This window comes from Hemicordylus capensis, chromosome 1 (genome assembly GCF_027244095.1).
Source record: "Hemicordylus capensis ecotype Gifberg chromosome 1, rHemCap1.1.pri, whole genome shotgun sequence".
Classification (NCBI taxonomy): Eukaryota; Metazoa; Chordata; class Lepidosauria; order Squamata; family Cordylidae; genus Hemicordylus; species Hemicordylus capensis.
In genome coordinates, this window is record NC_069657.1 from 215,962,033 (window position 1) to 215,982,792 (window position 20,760).

At 44.2% G+C, this 20,760-nt stretch overlaps 2 protein-coding genes across 10 annotated transcripts in view; one reads left to right on the top strand and one right to left on the bottom strand.

The window, feature by feature from the left end:
* SLC39A10 (solute carrier family 39 member 10) overlaps positions 1-8,695 on the top strand; it is a 97,473-nt gene extending 88,778 nt beyond the window's left edge. For all 3 annotated transcript variants that reach the window (XM_053276836.1, XM_053276844.1, XM_053276827.1), the window contains exons 10-12: positions 2,091-2,200; positions 6,457-6,577; positions 8,199-8,695. In XM_053276836.1, the coding sequence (XP_053132811.1) occupies positions 2,091-2,200; positions 6,457-6,577; positions 8,199-8,366 (399 nt within the window). In that variant the 3' untranslated portion in view covers positions 8,367-8,695. The remainder of the gene's footprint in view (positions 1-2,090; positions 2,201-6,456; positions 6,578-8,198) is intronic.
* The window catches only part of DNAH7 (dynein axonemal heavy chain 7), a 249,486-nt gene that overhangs the window by 21,069 nt on the left and 207,657 nt on the right, over positions 1-20,760 (bottom strand). For all 7 annotated transcript variants that reach the window (XM_053276796.1, XM_053276777.1, XM_053276818.1 and 4 more), the window contains 3 exons: positions 12,426-12,552; positions 10,869-11,063; positions 9,546-9,638 (listed from right to left, as the gene is read on the bottom strand). In XM_053276796.1, the coding sequence (XP_053132771.1) occupies positions 9,546-9,638; positions 10,869-11,063; positions 12,426-12,552 (415 nt within the window). The remainder of the gene's footprint in view (positions 1-9,545; positions 9,639-10,868; positions 11,064-12,425; positions 12,553-20,760) is intronic.

Here is a 20,760-nt window from a genome sequence, read left to right on the forward strand (position 1 = left end):
GTCCAACACATCAATGAAATTTTTTAATTATAAATGCAGTGACCAGACTATGCCTTCTTGCACAGATATTTTGTACAGAAGAACCAAATCTTATTTTTGCCATTGTGCTCTCTTCTGCCATTTGCAGATTGTTTTGGTGGGTTTTTTTGGTTTTTTTTAAATGATGTTTACAGGTGAAACCAATCAAGTCAGCTAACAAAGTATAAAGAGGTGGGCCACCCAAAAGTATAAGAGTGACTAAAGTACTGAGAAAGTAACAGTTGTAGAATTAACTTCTCCCATGGAGTCCTTTTTGAGAGAGATCAGTGCAACCTCTAAGAATTTATTTGACTTTAGGGACATGCATGAATATGAGAATCGCTTGAAAACTTTTGCAAAATGGCCTTTTAAACAGAACTGCAAATGTACTCCTGAAAATGTAAGTCTGACACTACTGATATAGCTTTTAAAAATAAGAGCTATTGAAAATCTGGATTCCATCTGTGTAGACTCAAAAGTAAGCCCCCTTGCATTCAAGTGTGTTTATTCGTAAGTGTGTATAAGATTGTAACCTGTATAATCAATTAGTTCAGTCTCTTATTTGAGATGAGTTTATGTTAAACCTAAAAAGGAAAGCTATTTGCTACATCCTCTTGTTCTTGAAAGCACTACACTAGTGGTCCAGAAGAGAGAGGTTATAGAAGCTTATGCAAGCTCTACCCTGCTGTCTTTACTGCCCAGATCCTTACAAATCATATGTGTTCTACAGTAGGCCTAAGCTTATCTTACCATACTCAGATGTGCCAACTAGGGTTGATGCTGCTATATGGATTCCTGTACTTCCAAAGACCTGTATGATGGGCAGAAACTAGAAGGGCAGCTGTTCTAAATTGGAAAAAGTTTAGCTGTTAACCCTGCTAGGTGCAGAATCCAGATGAAAGAGTTGTCGTATGCAAGGACAAGACAGTGGAGTGGAATCAGGAATATTAATGGTTTAATGAGACAGGTATTATGTACAGAGAGGCAAGTGCAGTCTGCCTTCAGCGCTCTTGCTGCTGGCTGTGTGTTAGCCCCGCCTCTACTCCAAGACTGAAATAAAAGTAACTAAGGAACCATTCAAAAACTGACCTGGATCAAGGAACGGACTAACCAAAAACACCACACCAGGGCAAGAAAGGGCAACTCTTCCTACAACTGGAACAGGGGGCACCTGAATTTAAAGCAGCCTGCTACTATACTGCTTTCAAATATTCTTTCCTAGATTTTTGTTCTTTATTGTCTCCCCTCTTCTGGCATTTCTTAAGTAGTGGATTGCAATGAAAGCAAGCTGTACAAAAACTGAGCGTGCAAAGCTAAATAAATAAATCCAAGCTAATTTTTTTTAACTGAGCTGCAGGGTCAAAGCAGGGTTTCTGGCAAGACTTTTGCCTTATTTGCAGGCTAAGCTGATCTTTGCTAGACGTAAACTGATAAGGCAGCTCAGATCTAAGGTCCTGCAACTGGGACAAGTTTCTGTGATTGAGCTAAGCAAGGAGGTGCTTAGACTAGCATTTATAAATGGAACATCCATATTTGAGCCTTAAAATGTGGCTAAGCAAGGAGGTGCTTAGACTAGCATTTATAAACGGAACATCCATATTTGAGCCTTAAAATGTGGCTCAGTGATACATTGTTTACATGCTGGACTAGGACCGGGGAGACCCGAGTTCAAATCCCCATTCAGCCATGAGACTTGCTGGATGACTCTGGGCCACTCACTTCTCTCACAGCCTAACCTACTTCACAGGGTTGTTGTGAAGAAAAACCTAAGTATGTAGTACACCGCTCTGGGCTCCTTGGAGGAAAAGCGGGATATAAAATGTAAAAAATACTACTAATAATAATAAAAATCTAGGAACACTCATTTTTTGCAGAAATGCAAATCTATCATAGGTTCCTTGGTTTTCCTTTTAAGTATGAGGAAGGAAAAAAAGCTAGCAGCCTACAAAGTATACACATTCAAGTAAATCAGTCATCTCATCCAATATGTTGGAGAGGATCTCAATAGAAGGGGCGAAAATGGATTCACTTTGGCTCTGCTTTCAACGTGTGGCTATTCTCCTTTTGTGCAGATGGCGAATGCTGGCTTCATCCACTGTCCAAATATGAAAGAACCTGATGTGGCAAAGTGTTTCTTTTGCTTGATAGAGCTGGAGGGCTGGGAACCCAATCACGACCCCTGGTAAGAAAGCTCTGACTGAGTTCTGTGCCTCCCCGCAAAGTGAAAGTGAACTCGTAAAATAGCAAGTTGACTATAAACAAGGCTGTCCTTTTACTTTGATATCTTCAATATCTTGGAACGTAACATTACCAAGCTGTCGTATGACTAAAACCTGTTACAAAAGCATCCATTTAAACAACTTACAAATCTTATTAAAGTGAAAGCATGTTAGGTGCCTTGCCTCACTAAACTTTTGGAGTTATTTGAGAGTGTTAAGAGGCATGTGGATAAAGGTGATCTGGTTAACATAGTATACTTGGACTTCCAAAAAGCTTTTGACAAAGTTCCCCACCAAAGGCTCTTGCATATACTTAGCAGTCAGAAGATACGGGGACAAGTTTGTGTCTGAATTGGTAACTGGTTGAAGGTCAGGAAACAGAGGGTAGGAATAAATGTGCAGTTTTCACAATGGAAGGACGTGAACATTCCCTAGGGGTCTGTACTGGGACCAGTGCTCTTTAACTTGTTCATAAATGATCTAGAAGTTGGGGTAAGCAGCAAAGTGGCCAAATTAGCAGATGACACTAAACTATTTAGTGTAGTAAAATCCAAAACAGATTGTGAGGAGCCAGCTGCAGAGCCAGCCAAATGGTGGCCTGGGTCCAGCCCCATTCGGCAGCCCCCTTCAGATACACCTGTGCACGTGATGTCACATGCACAGGGGCATGGCTTGGGCTCCAGAGGAGTTCAGAGCGAACTCCCCCCTCCCACCCGGGCTACTGAGAGCCCAAGTGAACTCTCTGAGGGTTGCCTGAAATAACCAACAGAGAGTTCGCCCGGGCTCTCAGCAGCCTGGATGTGGGAGGGGTGAATTTGCCCTGGGCTCCTCCGGACCCCGAGCCACAGGGCTTTGGCGGCCCTTTTCATTGGCGGCCCAGGTTCTTTGAACCTGTTGGCACAATAGTGGCTACGCACTGTGAGGAGCTCCAAAAGGGTCTCTCCAAACTGGGGGAGTGGGTAACAAAATAGCAAATGTGGTTCAATATAAGCAAGTGTAAAGTGATGCATATTGGGGCAACAAAACAAAGCCCAACTTCACATATATGCTGATGGGACCTGAGCTGTCAGTGACTGACCAGGAGAGAGCTGTTGGGATCGTGGTAGAAAGCTCATTGAAAATGTCAACTCAGTGCACAGCAGCAGTAAAAAAGTCAAATTCCACACTAGGGATCATTAGGAAGGGGACTGAAAATAAAAATGCTAATATTATAATAAAGTGTGCTGTCAAGTTGATTTCGACTCCTGGCGCCCTATGGTTTTCTTTGGTAGAATACAGGAGGGATTTACCATTGCCTCCTCCCACGCAGTCTGAGATGATGCCTTTCAGCATCTTCCTATATCACTGTTGCCCGATATAGTACCAGCGGGGATTCAAACCGGCAACCTTCTGCTTGTTAGTCAAGCATTTCCCCACTGCACCACTTAAGGTGGTTATAATATTATAATACCCTTATACAAATCTATGGTGCGGACATATTTGGAGTACTGCATACAGTTCTGGTCACCATATCTTACAGAGCACATTGTAGAACTGGAAAAGGTGCTAAAGAGGGCAACCAAGATGATCAGGGGCCTGGAGCACCTTCCTTATGAGGCAAGGCTACAGCATCTGGGACTTTTTTGTCTGGAAAAGAGGTGATTATGGGGAAACATGATAGAGGTGTATAAAATTATGTATGGAGTAGAAAGAGAGAGCGGACAGAGAATTCCCCCCTGCCTCTCACAACACTAGAACCAGGGGTCATCGCATGAAACTGATGGACAGAAAATTTAGGACTGACAAAAGGAAGTACTTTTTCACACAGTGCATAATTGTAATGCACTCTACGTGGGGCTGCCTTTGCACATAGTCTGGAAACTTCAGTTGGTTCAGAACGCGGCAGCCAGGTTGGTTTCTGGGTCATCTTGGAGAGACCATGTTACTCCTTTACTGATGGAGTTACACTGGCTGCCAATAGGTTTCCGGACAAAATACAAAGTGCTAGTTACAACTTACAAAACTCTAAACAGCTTAGGCCCTGGGTATTTAAGAGAGTGTCTTCTTTATTACAAGCTCCACCGCCCACTGAGGTCATCTGAGGAGGTCCGTCTCCAGTTACTGCCAACTCGTTTGGTGGTTACACAGAGACGGGCCTTCTCGGTCACTGCCCCGAGATTGTGGAATGCGCTCCCTCCTAAGATACGATCCTCCCCATTTCTGGCAATTTTCAAAAAAATCTGAAAACCCATCTTTTTGCCCAAGCTTTCTCAGCTTCCTAATATTTTTGGATTTTAATATCTGGTTTATTTTTAAATTGTTAAATTGTTTTAAAGTTTCTGTATATGTTTTTAACTGGTTTTATGTTATTGTAAACCTCCCAGAGACGAAAGTTTGGGGTGATGTAAAAATTTGATAGATAAAAAAATAATAATAATTTAATCTATCAGATTCTCTGCCACGGGATATGATGATGGCCACTAGATTGGATGGCTTTAAAAGGGGCTTAGACAAATTCATGGAGGACAGGTCTATTAATGGCTACTAGTCTGGTGGCTATAGGCCACTTTCAGCCTCAGAGGCAAGATGCCTCTAAGTACCAGTTGCAGGGGAGCATCAGCAGAAGAGGGCATGCCTTCATCTCTTGCCTGTGGGCTTCCCAGCGGCATCTGGTGGGCCACTGTGTGAAACAGGATGCTGGACTAGATAGGCCTTGGGCCTGCTCCAGCAGGACTGTCCTTATGTTAGGTGGGAGGGAAAGTATTGTTGCAGAATCTCTGTCAATATGATATGAAAAAAATACACTAAGACATAACACTCATTTAATATATTCTCTTTTACACATTGCCACCAATGCACATGGCAGAATTTTCTAAGCAAATGGAAGTCCCTTTCCCAAACAACCTGTAGCATAAAACTGACAGTGAAGGGGGGGGAGGGGTGGCTGGACAGACAAGAGTAACAAGAGATGAGTGAGAGAACATGCAGTTACAGAGACTTTAAATTTGGTCTCAGGGCTTGAAGATTTGGCAGTTGAGGCAAATCTTGGAGGAAAGGTTTCTGAGTAGGGAAGGAAAAGAGTGCGCCACATATTTGTTCAGGGAAAGCATTCTAGGCATAGGGCTCAGCAGGGGTGATTGGACTGCGTCAACAGAGAGCAAGAGACTCTGAAGCAGATGAGTAGAGAGAGAAGTGTGAAGTCAAGGAACCGAGCTGGGATGCAATTGTATTTGAGTGTTCCGACTTGCTTCACATAACAGCAGCCCTGTTAAGGCAGTATTTATCCACACGTTCTTGGAACAGAAAGGTACATAGAGGGGGGACCATAAATTGTTGCAAACAGCACTGACCTCTGCCAGGGAATAAGTAGCAAAATCTGTGGAATTTGGTGAGGAGAGACTTTGCTAGATGTGTTAAGAACTTGTGCATTTAATTATATAGAGTGAGAGTATTTTATTACATAATCAGAATAATTATGCCTGCACCTTGAGCCTCTGTCAGGAGGGAGAGAGGGCCTGGATGGGAGAAACCCCCATGATGGTTGCTCAATTGCACAGGTACACCAAGCAGCAAGGCCGCCATAGGTGTGTGAGAAGGGGTCCTTTGGATGCAAGGAATCAATTTTCTTAACTGCAGTAGAAATCTACTTCAAAACAAATGAAAATGTGTTCTAAAGTTTGGCTCGCCTGCATTTGGACAAGAGCACAACATATGCATGCTCTCCACTGAAGCAGTGACAAGTTTCAGGGCAGCACTGCTTGAGATTGGTTTCCTTTAGAGGACTGGAGACTTGTGACCTTGTAGCAATGGCTTTATTTACAAATATAAAAGTACAGCGTAAGTGGAAGCAAATGGCAGACATCCTCATAAGACTGCAGATCTCTGACTCATCAAATCCAGAGAACAAGCCTACATCTCCAAAGTGCCTCCAGGCTCTGTGTGTTCGAGTCACTCTTTGCTTGCATTAGCCCTCTCTCTTTGGGCTGATGGGTGTTGCCTTTCCCATTCAAACGCAGATTCTCAGCTAGTTTGTAACATGGGCTCCCACTGAGAAAACATCAACCAACCATTCTGAGTGGTTAACCTCTCACTTCTGTAGACTTCTCTAACTAAGGTTAGGAGAGGGTATAAAGTTCTAAGCTTTAAAACTGTAGATGTACACCAGAAATCTGTTTCTGTCCTTTCCTGATATTCCTACAAATATCTCATTGTGCATCCTGATTTATCTGTTCTGGTGCAGGCTGGAACACTCCAAACGTAGCAAAGACTCCTGTGGGTTTTTGTCCCTTTCTAAGAATGTTGATGATCTGACTGTGGATGAATATTATGAGCTAGAGATGGAGCGGGTCAGGATCTTCCTAGTAAGTAATAAAAACCTGAGATGTGTTGAGACAAAAGTGGTTCTAGTAAATCTTGACCTCCTGAATTTCCACTGAATGTGACATGGTGATTAAAGGCAAGTCTGCCACCAGAGCAGATGGTGAAAAGCCCAAGGTTTGAGCACTGCACAACAATGGAAATCATTATAACTTACTCTAAGGCAGGCCTACGGTAATAGTCTCCAAATACTGAAATGATGGGGGTGCTAATATATGCCAGACTTCACACATGATTGCTGTTCTAAAGTTGTTAGCACCTCACACTGGGAAGGAGGGATATTTTCCCCAAAAGAATGCATCCCTGATGGCCAAAGAACAACAGGATGCATCACGATGGGAATATGCAGAAACTCTTGTAGCTGGTGCTTCCTAAAGAGACTATTCAGTCATGTGGGAAGGAATATGATTAGCTCAGGGGGCATTCATATGAGACCGGAAATTACTTGTATACCATAAAGTGTGGGGCAGAAGTGCGCCTTGTCCTTCCTGTTTCCTGCACTTCTTTCTGTATTGCTCAAAAGGGAGCTCCTATAACTTCTCTTCAACCTGGTCTCCCATCCCAATGAGATGGATGCTGTTCTTGCAATGGAAGCTTGAGCATCCTGAGGGGCAAAGCAGGTATTTATTGGATGTGATGGGGGAACAGAAAGCATGAGGCCACTGTACTTGCAACTGCCCTCCCTTCTGCCAACATCCTGTAATATTCAAAGTAGCTGCTCATAATGCCTAGCTGTCTCCCAAATTATACAAACCCAAAAAGCTTCGAATCTTCAGATTATACAAAATGCATCTATTATTATTATTGCTATTATTTACATTTATATCCTGCTCTTCCTCCAAGGAGCCCAGAGCAGTGTACTACATACTTAAGTCTCTCCTCACAACAACCCTGTGAAGTAGGTTAGGCTGAGAGAGAAGTGACTGGCCCAGAGTCACCCAGCAAGTCTCATGGCTGAATGGGGATGTGAACTCGGGTCTCCCCGGTCCTAGTCCAGCACTCTAACCACTACATCACGCTGGCTCTAACTAGTAGGTGGCTCTAACTAACTACTAACAATAACTAGTAGGTTATTGGGAGGAACTAAAGGAAGCACTGCTAGGCAGTGCTCAAACAGCTACAGTGGCTGCCGGTCTACTTCCACGCACAATTCAAACTGGTGGTAGTTTCCCAGATGCTCAGCTGTTCAGGACTTTGAAGAACTGCCTTCTACCCCAGAAGCCTGGCTGGCCCCTGTATTTATCATTGGAAGCCCTCCTTTCTATCTCTCCGCTCTGCTGCCTCTCTGAAGTCGGTGATCACTGAGAGTGAGTTGCCTTGGTTGGTGGTGTGGCATATTTGCAGTGTCCTTCCCAGAGAAGCCCTCCTGCTGCCAGCTCTCCTTTTGGTGCTAGAAGCCTTTGATTTGCCCAGGAATTCTAGCACATGGCTGCTTGAAGGCCTCTGTGTTTAGGTTTTTGTGGCTGCTGCTTTCTGCTACTATCACTAAACTTAATTGCATCATTTGTGTGTGCTTGTAGGATATATACTGCTCCGAGAGCCTTGTGCTGCAGGGTGACTTACAGATTTCTTTAATAAATGATTTCCCTCCCCCCACCCTTTAAGTGCAAAACTGGCAGAAGCGTAATAAACTCCTTTGAAAAAGAAGTGGCTGAAACCAGAAAACGTCTTGTGGATCACTTTGTGAATAAGTACCAGTATACTCTAGAATTGAAGAAGTTGGCCCAGACTGCTCCTCCGGCAAAAGAAAACTCTACGCCAACCACCAAATGAAAATGGTTGTAACGGACCTGAAGGGAGGCTAGCGGGACCAACAAACACAACCATGGAAGTGTTGGCATATGCGCGTCTTAATGTGAACGAAAGCATTTGCTGTACCACCTGGCAGGAGCTCTTAATGAGCCATTGGGCATGGTGAAGTCTCTAGAACCTGCCTATGCTCTTCGCTAGAAGGATGTTGCGTTGAAATAACTGTTCTGCATGAGATCAATAATAAGCTGGGGGGGAGGGATACTTTTGACTGAAGGAAGAAATGCATTAAACCCCAAACTCTGTGTTTAGATGGTAGGATGGATTTTCTAAATAAAGCATTTTGGATAGAATTCCTATAGCTTGGTCTGGTGTCTATTGCGCCAGTCTTTCAAGTGTTGGCACTGACAGGAAACCCACTAAATACAGTCAAGTGATCCTGATTCGGTACTAATGGTGCAATAGGTCATCCCCACGCAACAGAGCACTGCCTTCAGCAGGACCGGCTCTGCTAGAGACACTTCCTCTTATAGTATACACTTGGATTAGCTACTCCTTTCCTGTACAGAGCAGCCACTACCACCCTTGCTGCTAAGGGTACTGTGACTTTCCCTTCCTAAATTGCCTTCTGCTGCTGGGGGACCCCCCACCTGCTTGCTTTCTCTTTAAAAGCTTAGGTGCCATTGGTGCTTGTTCCATGGCTGAAAAAAGCAAAATGCTTGGTCTTCCTGCCACTTGTTTGGCCTTGACATTAGAAGGAAAGGAATACCTCATCAGTTCCATGCTTTGTGGTTTACGTGGTTCCATGGTGGGGGAACCAGTGCTATGTGCGTGGTGAAATAAATCTGACTTGACTTCCCCTCTTTCAGTTCTGCCGTCATGCTGTAGTTTGGAGGAAAAATTGCTAGTTTGCAGCTAGCAAACTCCTTGTTGACCTGATTTCATTCTCCCGCCCCCCCCCCAAACCACAATGGACCTTGCTAATGTTGTTTCAATTCCAGGAGTGCCATAGTAGAGGAAAGGCATTTTAGAACTTTGTCATACTACCTCCAACTCTGTAGTGTCTGTCTGCCTAGTCTTAGGTTTGGGGGAAATGCCTAGTTTCCTTCTAAGGCAGACAGACAAAAGGGCACTTAAGTCACCTTCTGGGGTTCCATCTCGACTTTGCTTACTCAAGTGTTCTATATATTTGACCACACTTACTTTGTCAGGCCTTAAGCAGCGAATGATGAGCATCCTCTGGAAATCCACCACTTTTTCTTGCCACTCCTCAGGAAACTCTGCATCCTGAGGCTCCTGCAGACACACATGTGCACCGGTTCAGTTTCAATGTCTTTCCACAAAACCAATACCTGGCTATTTCACACTATCCTCTCAAGTTCCACCCTCTTTTGGCAGCTTGCATTTTTTTGGATCAAGCCATTGTAGAATAATTTCCATTTGTTAATGTTTCTAGAAGCCTGCATTTCCAAGGTATGGGAAGATTTCTTCAGAGCCAGTGGCATGGTTCAGACATAATCTTAAACCACGACTTAGTGCTATGAGAATGGGCTGCCATGAGAGTCAGCCTTGTGCACTCCCCCCCCCCCCCGTGGAGGAAAGCGAAAGCAGCTTCACAGCTTCCATTACATTCAAATTCTAACCAGGACATCAGGCCTCCGTATGCTTGGATGATCATCTAAACTGGGCCACTAATGGCCAAAACCAGAAGACTGGAATGTAACAAAAGCACTATTCTGGGCACCATCTTAATAAATATTCCATTCCAATGTTAGCAGGCTGCCTAATGTTGATCCTGTAACTTAGGACGCAAACTTAAAGCATGTAATTCATTTCAGAAACCAGGAGAAGATTATGTTGCAATTTAACAAATAACCCAGCATTCTTTTAGTAATAGTATTAACAACAAAACCAAATCTGCTTATTGATTTCCCAAAATTAAGAAGCAAAGATGAAAACATGCAGCCCCAGCAAATATGTAACAGATCTTGAAGACCACCCATGAAAAAAGCAAATCAACACCAACTTGATGGCAATGTATATTGTGGTGGGCACTTCCCTATGCAATTGCCCATTAAGAAATGGAAATATTACATCTCTCTGTTCAAAAATCAATACAAATTCTTTCACTTAATAGATCTGTTCAGGCATTCTTCTATTTGTGGCCACTGTACCCCAGTGCAGTGCCCACAAGAGTGTACCTATAAGTCTTGTCCCTGCACTGACGGTCCCTTCCACCCAGGCTCCCACTGTCCACAATTACAGTATCCGAAGATATTGGACTTCCCTGATCCAAGCTTGCCACTGCATTGCTCATCTGGAAGTGGGGGTTGCAGAGCTCAGCGGAGACTCTGCACATCTGTCCAGTATGGGGCAAGGACTCTTCCAAGCCCTAAACCACCCCCTTCTGATTGTGTTCAAGCATCTGATATACTGTATCATTGGGGTTTGGGGGTTAGGTGGGATGGGGATGAATGTTTATTTTGATGAAGTACACAAAAGAGACTCTAAGGATGGGCAACATACCAGACTATCATAGACTGCTTTCCACCCTTCCTTTAAGTGCATAAATTCCTTCCGGATGCTTTTGAAATGTGGCAAATCATCAAGGCGGCAGATTTCATCCCATGATTTCTGGGGAAGCCAGGGGCAGGGGTTAGAGTAGGGATTGTCCAGGCCAATACCTCCAGTTAGGAGAAACTTCCACTCAGTCTCATCAATCTGCAATAATTAAAACAAAATGCAGCATACGAAATTTGGAGCCTGAAAATACAGTCATGTTACAGTTACCATATGTAACAACAAGACCATCGCTGGTGTGGTAATTGTTAAGCACGCATGCACTGGTCCTTTAGCTGAAATGGTGGTAGTGATAAGACTGCTGATGACATTCTGGCACCTGCAGAATACTGCATGGATCTGCATTCTGCACAGCTCTCCAAAGGCTTGCAAAGCCCTGCTGCAGAGCATTCTGGATTGGCCATCACAGTCACATGACTGCCTCAGCTTGTGGTACCAGCACATATGCCTAACAGTAACCACACCAGAGGTGTTTGTGTGGCGTGGCCCTTCGACAAATATAACAATGGAATAAAAGAAAAAATGGAGAAGGTCAAAAGACCAAAGAAGCATCCCAAGTGCTAGCTACAACAGTTTCAACTAGGGCTCTTGTCTACCGCCCTAACCTTGGGTTAGGGCGGTATAAAAATGTACTAGATAAATAAATAAATAAATAAATAAATGTGTCTCTATGGAAATACTAGCAAACTGGGTCCAACCAACTTAACTAGGATGCAGAACAAACCCAAGACGATTTGGGGGAAAATATGCATACTGCCTTCCCAGAATACATATTTAAATATAAATTAAACCAGTTGCCTGCAGCCAAAGATTTGGTTCATTTCAAATCAATATAAGAACGTTAGCCTTCAACACCTCTGGTCGTGGGTACCTCTCACAACTTGTTCTCTCTCCAGTTTCCCTCCCCCTTTCATATTCCTGCCCTTAGCCATCCTCCTCCTCTCCTCGTTCCTGTAGATTACTCCTTCTTTCAACCCTCAAACAGGGCTTGACAAATCCCAGGCACCAGGGAGCTATGGCACCTAAAAATGTAACTATGGCATCTAGATTAGGATATTCAGAGATAGGGTTTTTTTTAATGCAATCTTATTTGTCCCAGGCAGCCCTGTTTCTATTCACCTTACTCTAGTCTACACCAACCTGGTGGCTTGCCAGAGAAGAGAGGTGCTGGTCTGCTGTACTGATCAACACTGCCACCCATGGCCAGAGGGTGGTACTGAAGCCAGGATCAGGTGACATAAGTAGCCAATAGTTCCATCCTGATCCCGTAAAGCTACTGAAACCTGTCTTGTACCTCAGCTGAGCAACTATTGCCCAGATATATCCCATTCCTGCTTGACTGCCTAGTTGCCTAAAGGCCACTAGTTCTGACAGCATGTTAGCAGAATGTTCCATGAAGGACAAAGGATGCAATAACATGAGGGATGCAATCTTGAGATGCACCAACAGATTAATAGATCAATATGCAGAATGTCATTTGGTAATTCATCTAGTAGGACTGACCATTTTGTCATGCTTCAAGAGGTTTACATTTAGGCAGAAGGAGAAGAGCAGCTTGTCTTTTTCAAAGAGGGAACGGCAGATGTTTACATAGAGGGAGTAAGTAAAGTGATCTTTAAGAATCTTCAGTCTGCAAGAGAAAATTGGGGTGGGGGGATGACACCCAAATTAATCTCATTTTGAAGAGAGCCTTTTAATAAACACAGTTACGAACTACTTGGATTTTGGGTTTCCTGCTAAATTTACCTACAATCAAGGATGCCCATTAACTGTGAGCACCAACTTGTGGGCAGAAGAATGCAAAATATGGCAGGCAGTTCACATCTGAATGCAGAGGACGTGTTTGTGGGAATGATCAGGCCATAGAACACATGCCACAACCTCCTTGGCTTGGCAGAAAAGGTGCTTCTGGTGCAGGATCCCACTGTCTGCTTAGTTTCTGACCACTTACTAAAGGAGTTACACTTCTGCCAGCAATTATTTTTGCCAAGAGTCACTTTAACAAGGGGTAAGCCCCACTTGCCCAATATGGGCTGCAGTTCATAGTCCCAGTTATTGCTCATCTTTTGCCACGGGCTAGCAGTGGAAGGCCAGATGACCACAAGGAGCCACCCACTGCCAACCCCTCATTTACTCTGCATTCACTGAGCACCGTTCTAGCAGGGATTCCTACTTTCCAGCCTCCAGCCATTGTGCTGGGGATGCTGGGAGCTGTAGTTCAACAACATCTAGGGACTCAAGGGCCCAGGATTGCCAACTGACTGGCTACTCCTGGCTTCCCGCCCAAGATTTTTCATAATATCAAGCCATGAAAATCTCCAGAATTGCTGTTGGAGAGCCAGCTCCAGATGACATTAACCTTTTGCACCAGTAACCCTAATGACCACTAGGGGCATTGGACGTAGAGATAGATAGTTAGGGTCTCCTTCTCTTTCCTGTTTATATCTGCCTCTATGACCCCTCTATGTTTAGAATGCACTCAGGAACTTCATGAGAGTGACGTCCTCCTTCTTCCCAGAATGCTTCTAGCGCTCTCTCTCTCTGAGTAGCATGCTTTTATAGGTCTCTCTCTGACCACCAAGTAGCCAATGGTTAGATATAGGTCTTTCCTATCATTGTGGACTTCTGAATAAAGTAGATTAGCTAAATCTTACATGAATCTCCATGCTTATCATTGACAAGCTGTTGCCCCGAGACCTTGTTAACCTCTGCTGTAATGGGAGTGAGTTAGCTCCTGAAAATACTCTGCTATATTATATACCCCCAACAGAACGGCCCATATGTGTGTATACACACACAAACACACCCCTATATACCCCCAACAACTGCTTTTCAGTTTTTATTAATTGAGACTCCAGGCTGATCCCGGAAGATCAGAACTGGCAATCCCAGTTCTGCCAGAGAGGGGGGTACCTCTCCTGCGCTAATGCCCAAACTCTGCAACTTTTCTACCGAGGCATGGCCTCAAAGAGACAGCCAGGAAGATGCCTGGCAAAGTTCATTTTATTCTTATGGGTTTGGTGTTTATTTGTTTTAAAAGTGATTTTAGCTGGCTTTCTCCTCTTCCAATTCATTTGTTGTTTTATCTTTTTGTTGGCTTATCTTTAGTAACTAGAATTTCTGTTACTATTGGATAGGCTATTCGTTATGGGTTTTTTTAAAAATATGAATTGGTTTTACTGTATTAGCCACCTTGTGGGCACTTGTCAAAAGGCAGGGAATAGATCTCATAAATAAAGGAGGCTGGCGGGGGAAAGAAATTAACATTGTTCTGACAGCTGGCCAGTTACCCGTTCAGAACATCCAGCCTTTCTTATCTATGCAGATTGTGGTATAAGGCTACTGCCCTGCCATGACCCTTTTCCTGCCTTGGGCCTTCATATTTGCTCTTTCCCCTACAGCTGCATAGAATGGAAATAGTTGCAGTAAACATTATAAAAACAATTACAGGCCAGGTCTTTGATTGTTTTCTTACTTGCTCCAAGCAAGCAGGCAAACTAGCAATTCAAATTCCTGCATTGCAATAAATTTGGAGCTAAAGACAACAACCTAGAATCAAATGTGAAATCTTAATGAAATTACCTTATTTACATTAGAAAAGACTTAAAACTAGGCCATTACAATGAAGCATATCATATGAAAAGTAAAGTGTACCGTCAAGTTGATTTCGACTCCTGGCACCCACAGAGCCCTGTGGTTTTCTTTGGTAGAATACAGGAGGGGTTTACCATTGCCTCCTCCCGTGCAGTCTGAGATGATGCCTTTCAGCATCTGTATGTTAAAGAAGGGATAGAATCTAACAAGGTAGAAAACCTAGGTGGACCGGAGTCCTCCACAGAAACCCTGTGGGTGACAATACAAGGCCTGAAAGGAAATGTGCTAGTGGGGACGTGCTATCGCCCTCCAGATCAAAACCCTGAGAGTGACTGCGAGTTGCAGGAGGAAATCAGGGAGGCTTCAAAGAGAGGCAGGGCAGTAATAATGGGTGACTGCAATTACCCACACATAGACTGGGTAAATTCACAGTCAGGTAATGAAAAAGAGGTCAGATATCTAGATACGTTGAATGACTGTGCCTTAGAACAGTTGGTCTTGGAACCAACCAGAGAGAAAGCGACCTTGGACTTAATCTTGAGTGGCACCTAGGACCTGGTGCGTGATGTCAGTGTCATTGACCCTTTACGGAACAGTGACCATAGTGCCATCAAATTCAGCATACATGTGGGGAGAGAATCACCAAAGAAGTCTAACACAGACACCTTGAATTACAGAAGAGGAACATAAGAACATTAGAACAGCCCTGCTGGATCAGGCCCAAGGCCCATCTAGTCCAGCATCCTGTTTTGCACAGTGGCCCACCAGATGCTACTGGAAGCCACAGGCAGGAGTTGAGGGCGAGCCCTCTCTCCTGCCATTACTCCCCTGCAACTGGTACTCAGAGGCATCCTGGAAACTTCTCCAAAATGAAGAGTATGGTGAAAAGAAAGCTGAAAGGGAAAATCAAGAGAGTCACTTCATGCCAGAATGCATGGAGTTTACTCAAAACCACAATACTAGATGCTCAGTTAGATTGTATACCCAAAAGGAGGAAAGGTACCGCTAAGTCTAGGAGGATGCCAGCATGGATAACAGGTAATGTCAAAGAAGCCATAAAAGGGGAGAATACTTCCTTCCAAAACTGGAAGGCCTGCCCAAATGAGAACAGAAAGGAACACAAACTCTGGCAAAAGAAATGCAAGGTGACAATAAGGGAGGCAAAAAGAGAGTTTGAGGAACATTTAGCTAAAAGCATCAAGGGGAATAACAAAAACCTCTTTAAATACATCAGATGCAGGAAACCTGCCAGGGAGGCAGTTGGACCTTTGGATAATGAGGGAGTGAAAGGGACTATTGAGGATATGGAGGTTGCAGAGAAGCTAAATGAGTTGTTTGCGTCTGTCTTCATGGCAGAGGATACTGAGCATATACAGGTGAAACTCGGAAAATTAGAATATCGTGCAAAAGTCCATTAATTTCAGTAATGCATATTAAAAGGTGAAACTGATATATGAGACAGACGCATTACATGCAAAGTGAGATAAGTCAAGCCTTAATTTGTTATAATTGTGATGATCATGGCGTACAGCTCATGAAAACCCCAAATCCACAATCCCAGAAAATTAGAATATTACATGGAACCAAGAAGACAAGGATTGTAGAATAGAACAATATCAGACCTCTGAAAAGTATACAGTGTACTGTGCTTGATTGGCCAGCAAACTCGCCTGACCTGACCCCATAGAGAATCTAAGGGGCATTGCCAAGAGAAGGATGGGAGACATGAGACCAAACAATGCAGAATTGCTGAAGGCCGCTAATGAAGCATCCTGGTCTTCCATAACACCTCATCAGTGCCACAGGCTGATAGCATCCATGCCACACCGCATTGAGGCAGTAATTGCTGCAAAAGGGGCCCAAACCAAGTACTGAATACATATGCACGCTTATATTTTTCAGAGGTCCGATATTGTTCTATTCTACAATCCTTGTCTTCTTGGTTCCATGTAATATTCTAATTTTCTGGGATTGTGGATTTGGGGTTTTCATGAGCTGTACGCCATGATCATCACAATTATAACAAATTAAGGCTTGACTTATCTTGCTTTGCATGTAATGCGTCTGTCTCATATATCAGTTTCACCTTTTAATTTGCATTACTAAAATTAATGGACTTTTGCACGATATTCTAATTTTCCGAGTTTCGCCTTTACCTGTTCCTGAAACAGGCTTTTCAGGGATGGAGAGATGATGTTCTAAACTGTCTGGAAAAACTAAAAACTAACAAATCACCAGGGCCAGATGGAATCTATCCAAGAGTCCTCAAAGAACTCAAAAGTGAAATTGCCGGCCTCCTTGCTAAAATATATCACTTATCCCTGCAATCGGGCTCTGTACCGGAGGACTGGAAAGTAGCAAATGTAACACCAATTTTCAAAAAGGGATCCAGGGGCGATCTGGGAAATTACAGGCTGGTTAGCTTAACGTCTGTTCCAGGCAAATTGATGGAAAGCATCCTCAAGGATAAAATTGTAAAGCACATAGAAGAACAGGCCCTGCTGGGAAAGAACCAGCATGGCTTCTGCAAAGGTAAATCTTGCCTCGTGAGTTCTTTGAGAGTGTTAACAAATGTGTGGATAAGGGTGATCCAGTTGACATAGTATACTTGGAACTTCCAAAAAACTTTCGACAAAGTTTCTCATCAAAGACTCTTGAGAAAACGTCACAGTCATGGGATAAGGGTACAAGTACATACGTGGATTGATAACTGGTTGAAGGACAGGAAACAGAGGGTAGGGATAAATGGAGAGTTTTCACAATAGAGGGAAATAAGAAGAGGGGTCCCCCAGGGATCTGTACTGGGACCGGTGCTTTTTAATTTGTTCATAAATGATCTAGAAGTAGGGGTAAGCAGCGTTGGGCAGCATGGGTCGGAGCGACTCTCCCTGCCTTAAAGGTAGGGAGAGCTGTTCTGGTCACGCTGCCAATGCAGCACGGGCCAATCTCTCTCCTAAATGGGGCCGTGCGGCCCCATATGGGACCTAAAAACACCCTCGCATCTGAGGCCACACTTGCGGCCCTTGAGTAGTGGTGGCCTGGGTTCTTTGATTCCATTTGCCCAATAGTGCCTCTGCCCCTGTATGAGAGTTAAAAAATTTTCTACTGCTGTTGCTTTGTTTTTTGTGTTACTGTTTTATATAGGTTTTAAAACTTTTAAATAGAGATATATTATTTTTATATGTATATGTAATAGACGTACTTTTTGTATTTCTATTGTGCATTGTCTTAATTATATTGTAAACTGCTTTGGGATTATTTTAATGAAAAGTGGTATAGAAATCAAATAATAAATAAGTAAGATTGCTGAAATGGTTGTCCCTTCTCCCTAGCTGTTCACATGGTAGACTCCTATCACAAGTGATTTTTAAACTCTCCTTCTGCAATTTCATTCCCTTTGTTTTGACCCATGATCTGAACAAATAAAGGGTTTACTTACTAGTGCTCCCCTGAGCAGAGGACTTGGATAGCATTGATTCTGAATTCAAACAAGAGCAGGAGCAAATGTCCTGCTTCCTCATTCAGCCATACTGTACTTCCCCTTTTACAAAAGTGAAACTATCAGATTGGGGGTAGGGTGGGGACTTTCCACCCCAGCAGTTCTGCAAAGAGTTGCACACATGATCAACATCATGCTCATGAATGGACCACATGTCAATGCTCAGTGGAAAGAACAGATGTTAACACTGGGCTGAATGAGAGATTGAGGCCGGGCATCCATAGTCCATGGATTGCTCTGGTATATACCTTCTCACAGCTGTTTTAAAGGTCTGCTTCACCTCCTGCCTCAAAGAACACTTGTCAGCCATTTACGTAGGCCTCTCTGAGTGCATTAGCCATGTAATACAGGCAGCATTTTGATTTCTTGCTGACCCAAAAGGAAACTTCACATTGTAGAAATTGCATTTTGCCCCTCCCTAAAACAGCTTTGAAGGTCATGCAAGGGTCTTTTTACACCCCATCCTACATTACATCACATCTACATTCCTCCCAGTTCATGCTTTTTTAGAGTCTTCTGTCTTTTTAAATCCTAGACAGGGAGTAATGATTGTGTACAGTCAATAAATATTATTCCTAATATTAGAATCACGGCTTGTATGATGTTTTGAAGGGCCACATCACATTATATTTTCTACCAATGCAAGTAATGCACTTTACATATAAAGCGTGACATGTACAGTGATTTTAGTTAGGTGTGTCATACTTGATTGGCCAAGGACCCTCACTGCAGTAACTAACACATTCGCCAATTTGAATTGTGTGAGGCAGTCCAGGGAAACTCCATGTGATTATCTGACTAGCATTTGCCATTTTAGGAAGCAGCTTGCATTGTTGCCAGCAGAATGTAGAGCAGGCCTGCTCAACCCAGTTGTTTTTTATTACAACACCCATAATCCCCAGGCACAGTGGCCAGTAGCCAGGGATTATGGGAGTTGTAGGTCAACATCTGCAGGAGGCCAGAAGTTGAGCAGCCCTGATGTAGAGAAATGTTTAAAGCTGGGGTCGGGGATATACTGCAGAGCGGTCAGAGTACTTGCTACTCTTCCCACAAAGTAAGATGAGGGAGGCAAGCAGGCAGGCACTCTGAGCACTGCATTCCCTCCAACAGGAAAGAACATATTTCATCCATTCATCTCAGCCCTTGAATATTTACATGAACAGCAACAAGGGGCTGGCTGGAAGTAGACAATTCTAGTTAAGCTCCCCAAACAAACAAATGACCAGCATTTGGAGACCATTTCTCATCTTATATTGGAATGCACTCTCAAGAGACACACCCATGCCTGAAGATCAGGATTATAACCCATATATCTATCTTGAAGACAAGAGCAATTTTGAAAGTGCACCTAGTTTCTTGTCCTATACTGCAGCAAGGATATAAAAAATGGCACAAGCAGCAGAAGTTTGTTGCGGCATATCTAGACAAGGGCAGGAAGGCCTATGGGCTTAGCTATGACATAGGCAGAATTCCACTGTAACATGAAACCAGAGGTTGGCGAACCAGCGGTTTCAATTCTAAACTGTAAATTGCACCACAGCCATTCTTCCAACCGTGGTACGCCAACCTCTGGTTTCAGGAGAGGGGAGCCCCTCCCTGCAGCTCGGCTGCTGAGGCCGATCCCAGCAAGCTCCAAGGCCAGACTGTAGGCAAAGTGTCAACACACCAGCAGAGCAGCTGCAATTGGTCACATCTTGAAGGGGATGTGCAAAGCGCAATTGTACATTTTCGGAGCCGTCCGACCACCCCCGGCATGGGAAGGGCATTTAAATCCCACTGACCTCCAAAGAGCCCTGCACCTAAGTATTCCTGCACAAGCACAATTTCAGGGAGGGGGGCTTTGGGGCACTATTTCCCTGTTACCCTGGAAAGGGAAGGGAACATAAAAAGTTCCTAGGAGGGGATATGTATATGAAGGAAGGCAAAGAATCCGGCAGTGCGGGCTGTCCCGCCATGACCTAGGGTGCTTTGTGAGGGATCACCCCATCAAAGCAGTCCATGCAGACCAAAACACACTCCTGCTCCGATGGCAGTTTGCTGCTGGTAGGCTATCCCTCTCATGTGGGGGCCTGCTTGTGTGGGGCCCCCAACTATCCATGTAAAAGAAAGAAGTGTTGTAACCACCCCTTCCTTGTAAAGCCTTGCATGCGCCCAAGGGAGATTTAGACATTCCATGTGTCAGAGCCTGGCCGCAAGAGCGGACGGGGGAATGCCGGGTGCATGGGCGGATCTTTAAACCCATTCAAAAGTCCCTGGTTTGGTCCGGCATTGTGCCGTATGCAAATCTGCCAGCATGGGGAATTGAGGAAGAGGAGAGCCCTGGTTTCCAGGGACCCCAGGAGAGTGGGGTTGCCATTTCGGGGCACAAGCAAGGGTGTACATGCCCACATGGGTGGACGGGCTGGCAGGGGGAATGCTTTGACAGCTACTTAGTTGCTGTCACCAAGACAGGGAGAGCAGTCGCCGGGGTACCCATCCCCACAGCTCTCCTCCATAGGTAACATGGCTCAATATAGAGCCCCAAAGGCCTGACACTCTCGTGAGAAAGTACTCCATGGGAGAAAGGGTTGTTTTGTCGTACCCATCGCCTGGCACTCTCTTGAATGAGCATAGTCCACCTTGGGTTGGTATCCATCATTATCACTCCCTTCTCAGTGATGGCAATGCCAATCCTGCTGCCCAGCCCTTCTTATGAGTAATCCTGGGGACTGCAAACCCCAAAGGGGATGGGGCAGGAGTCGCCTT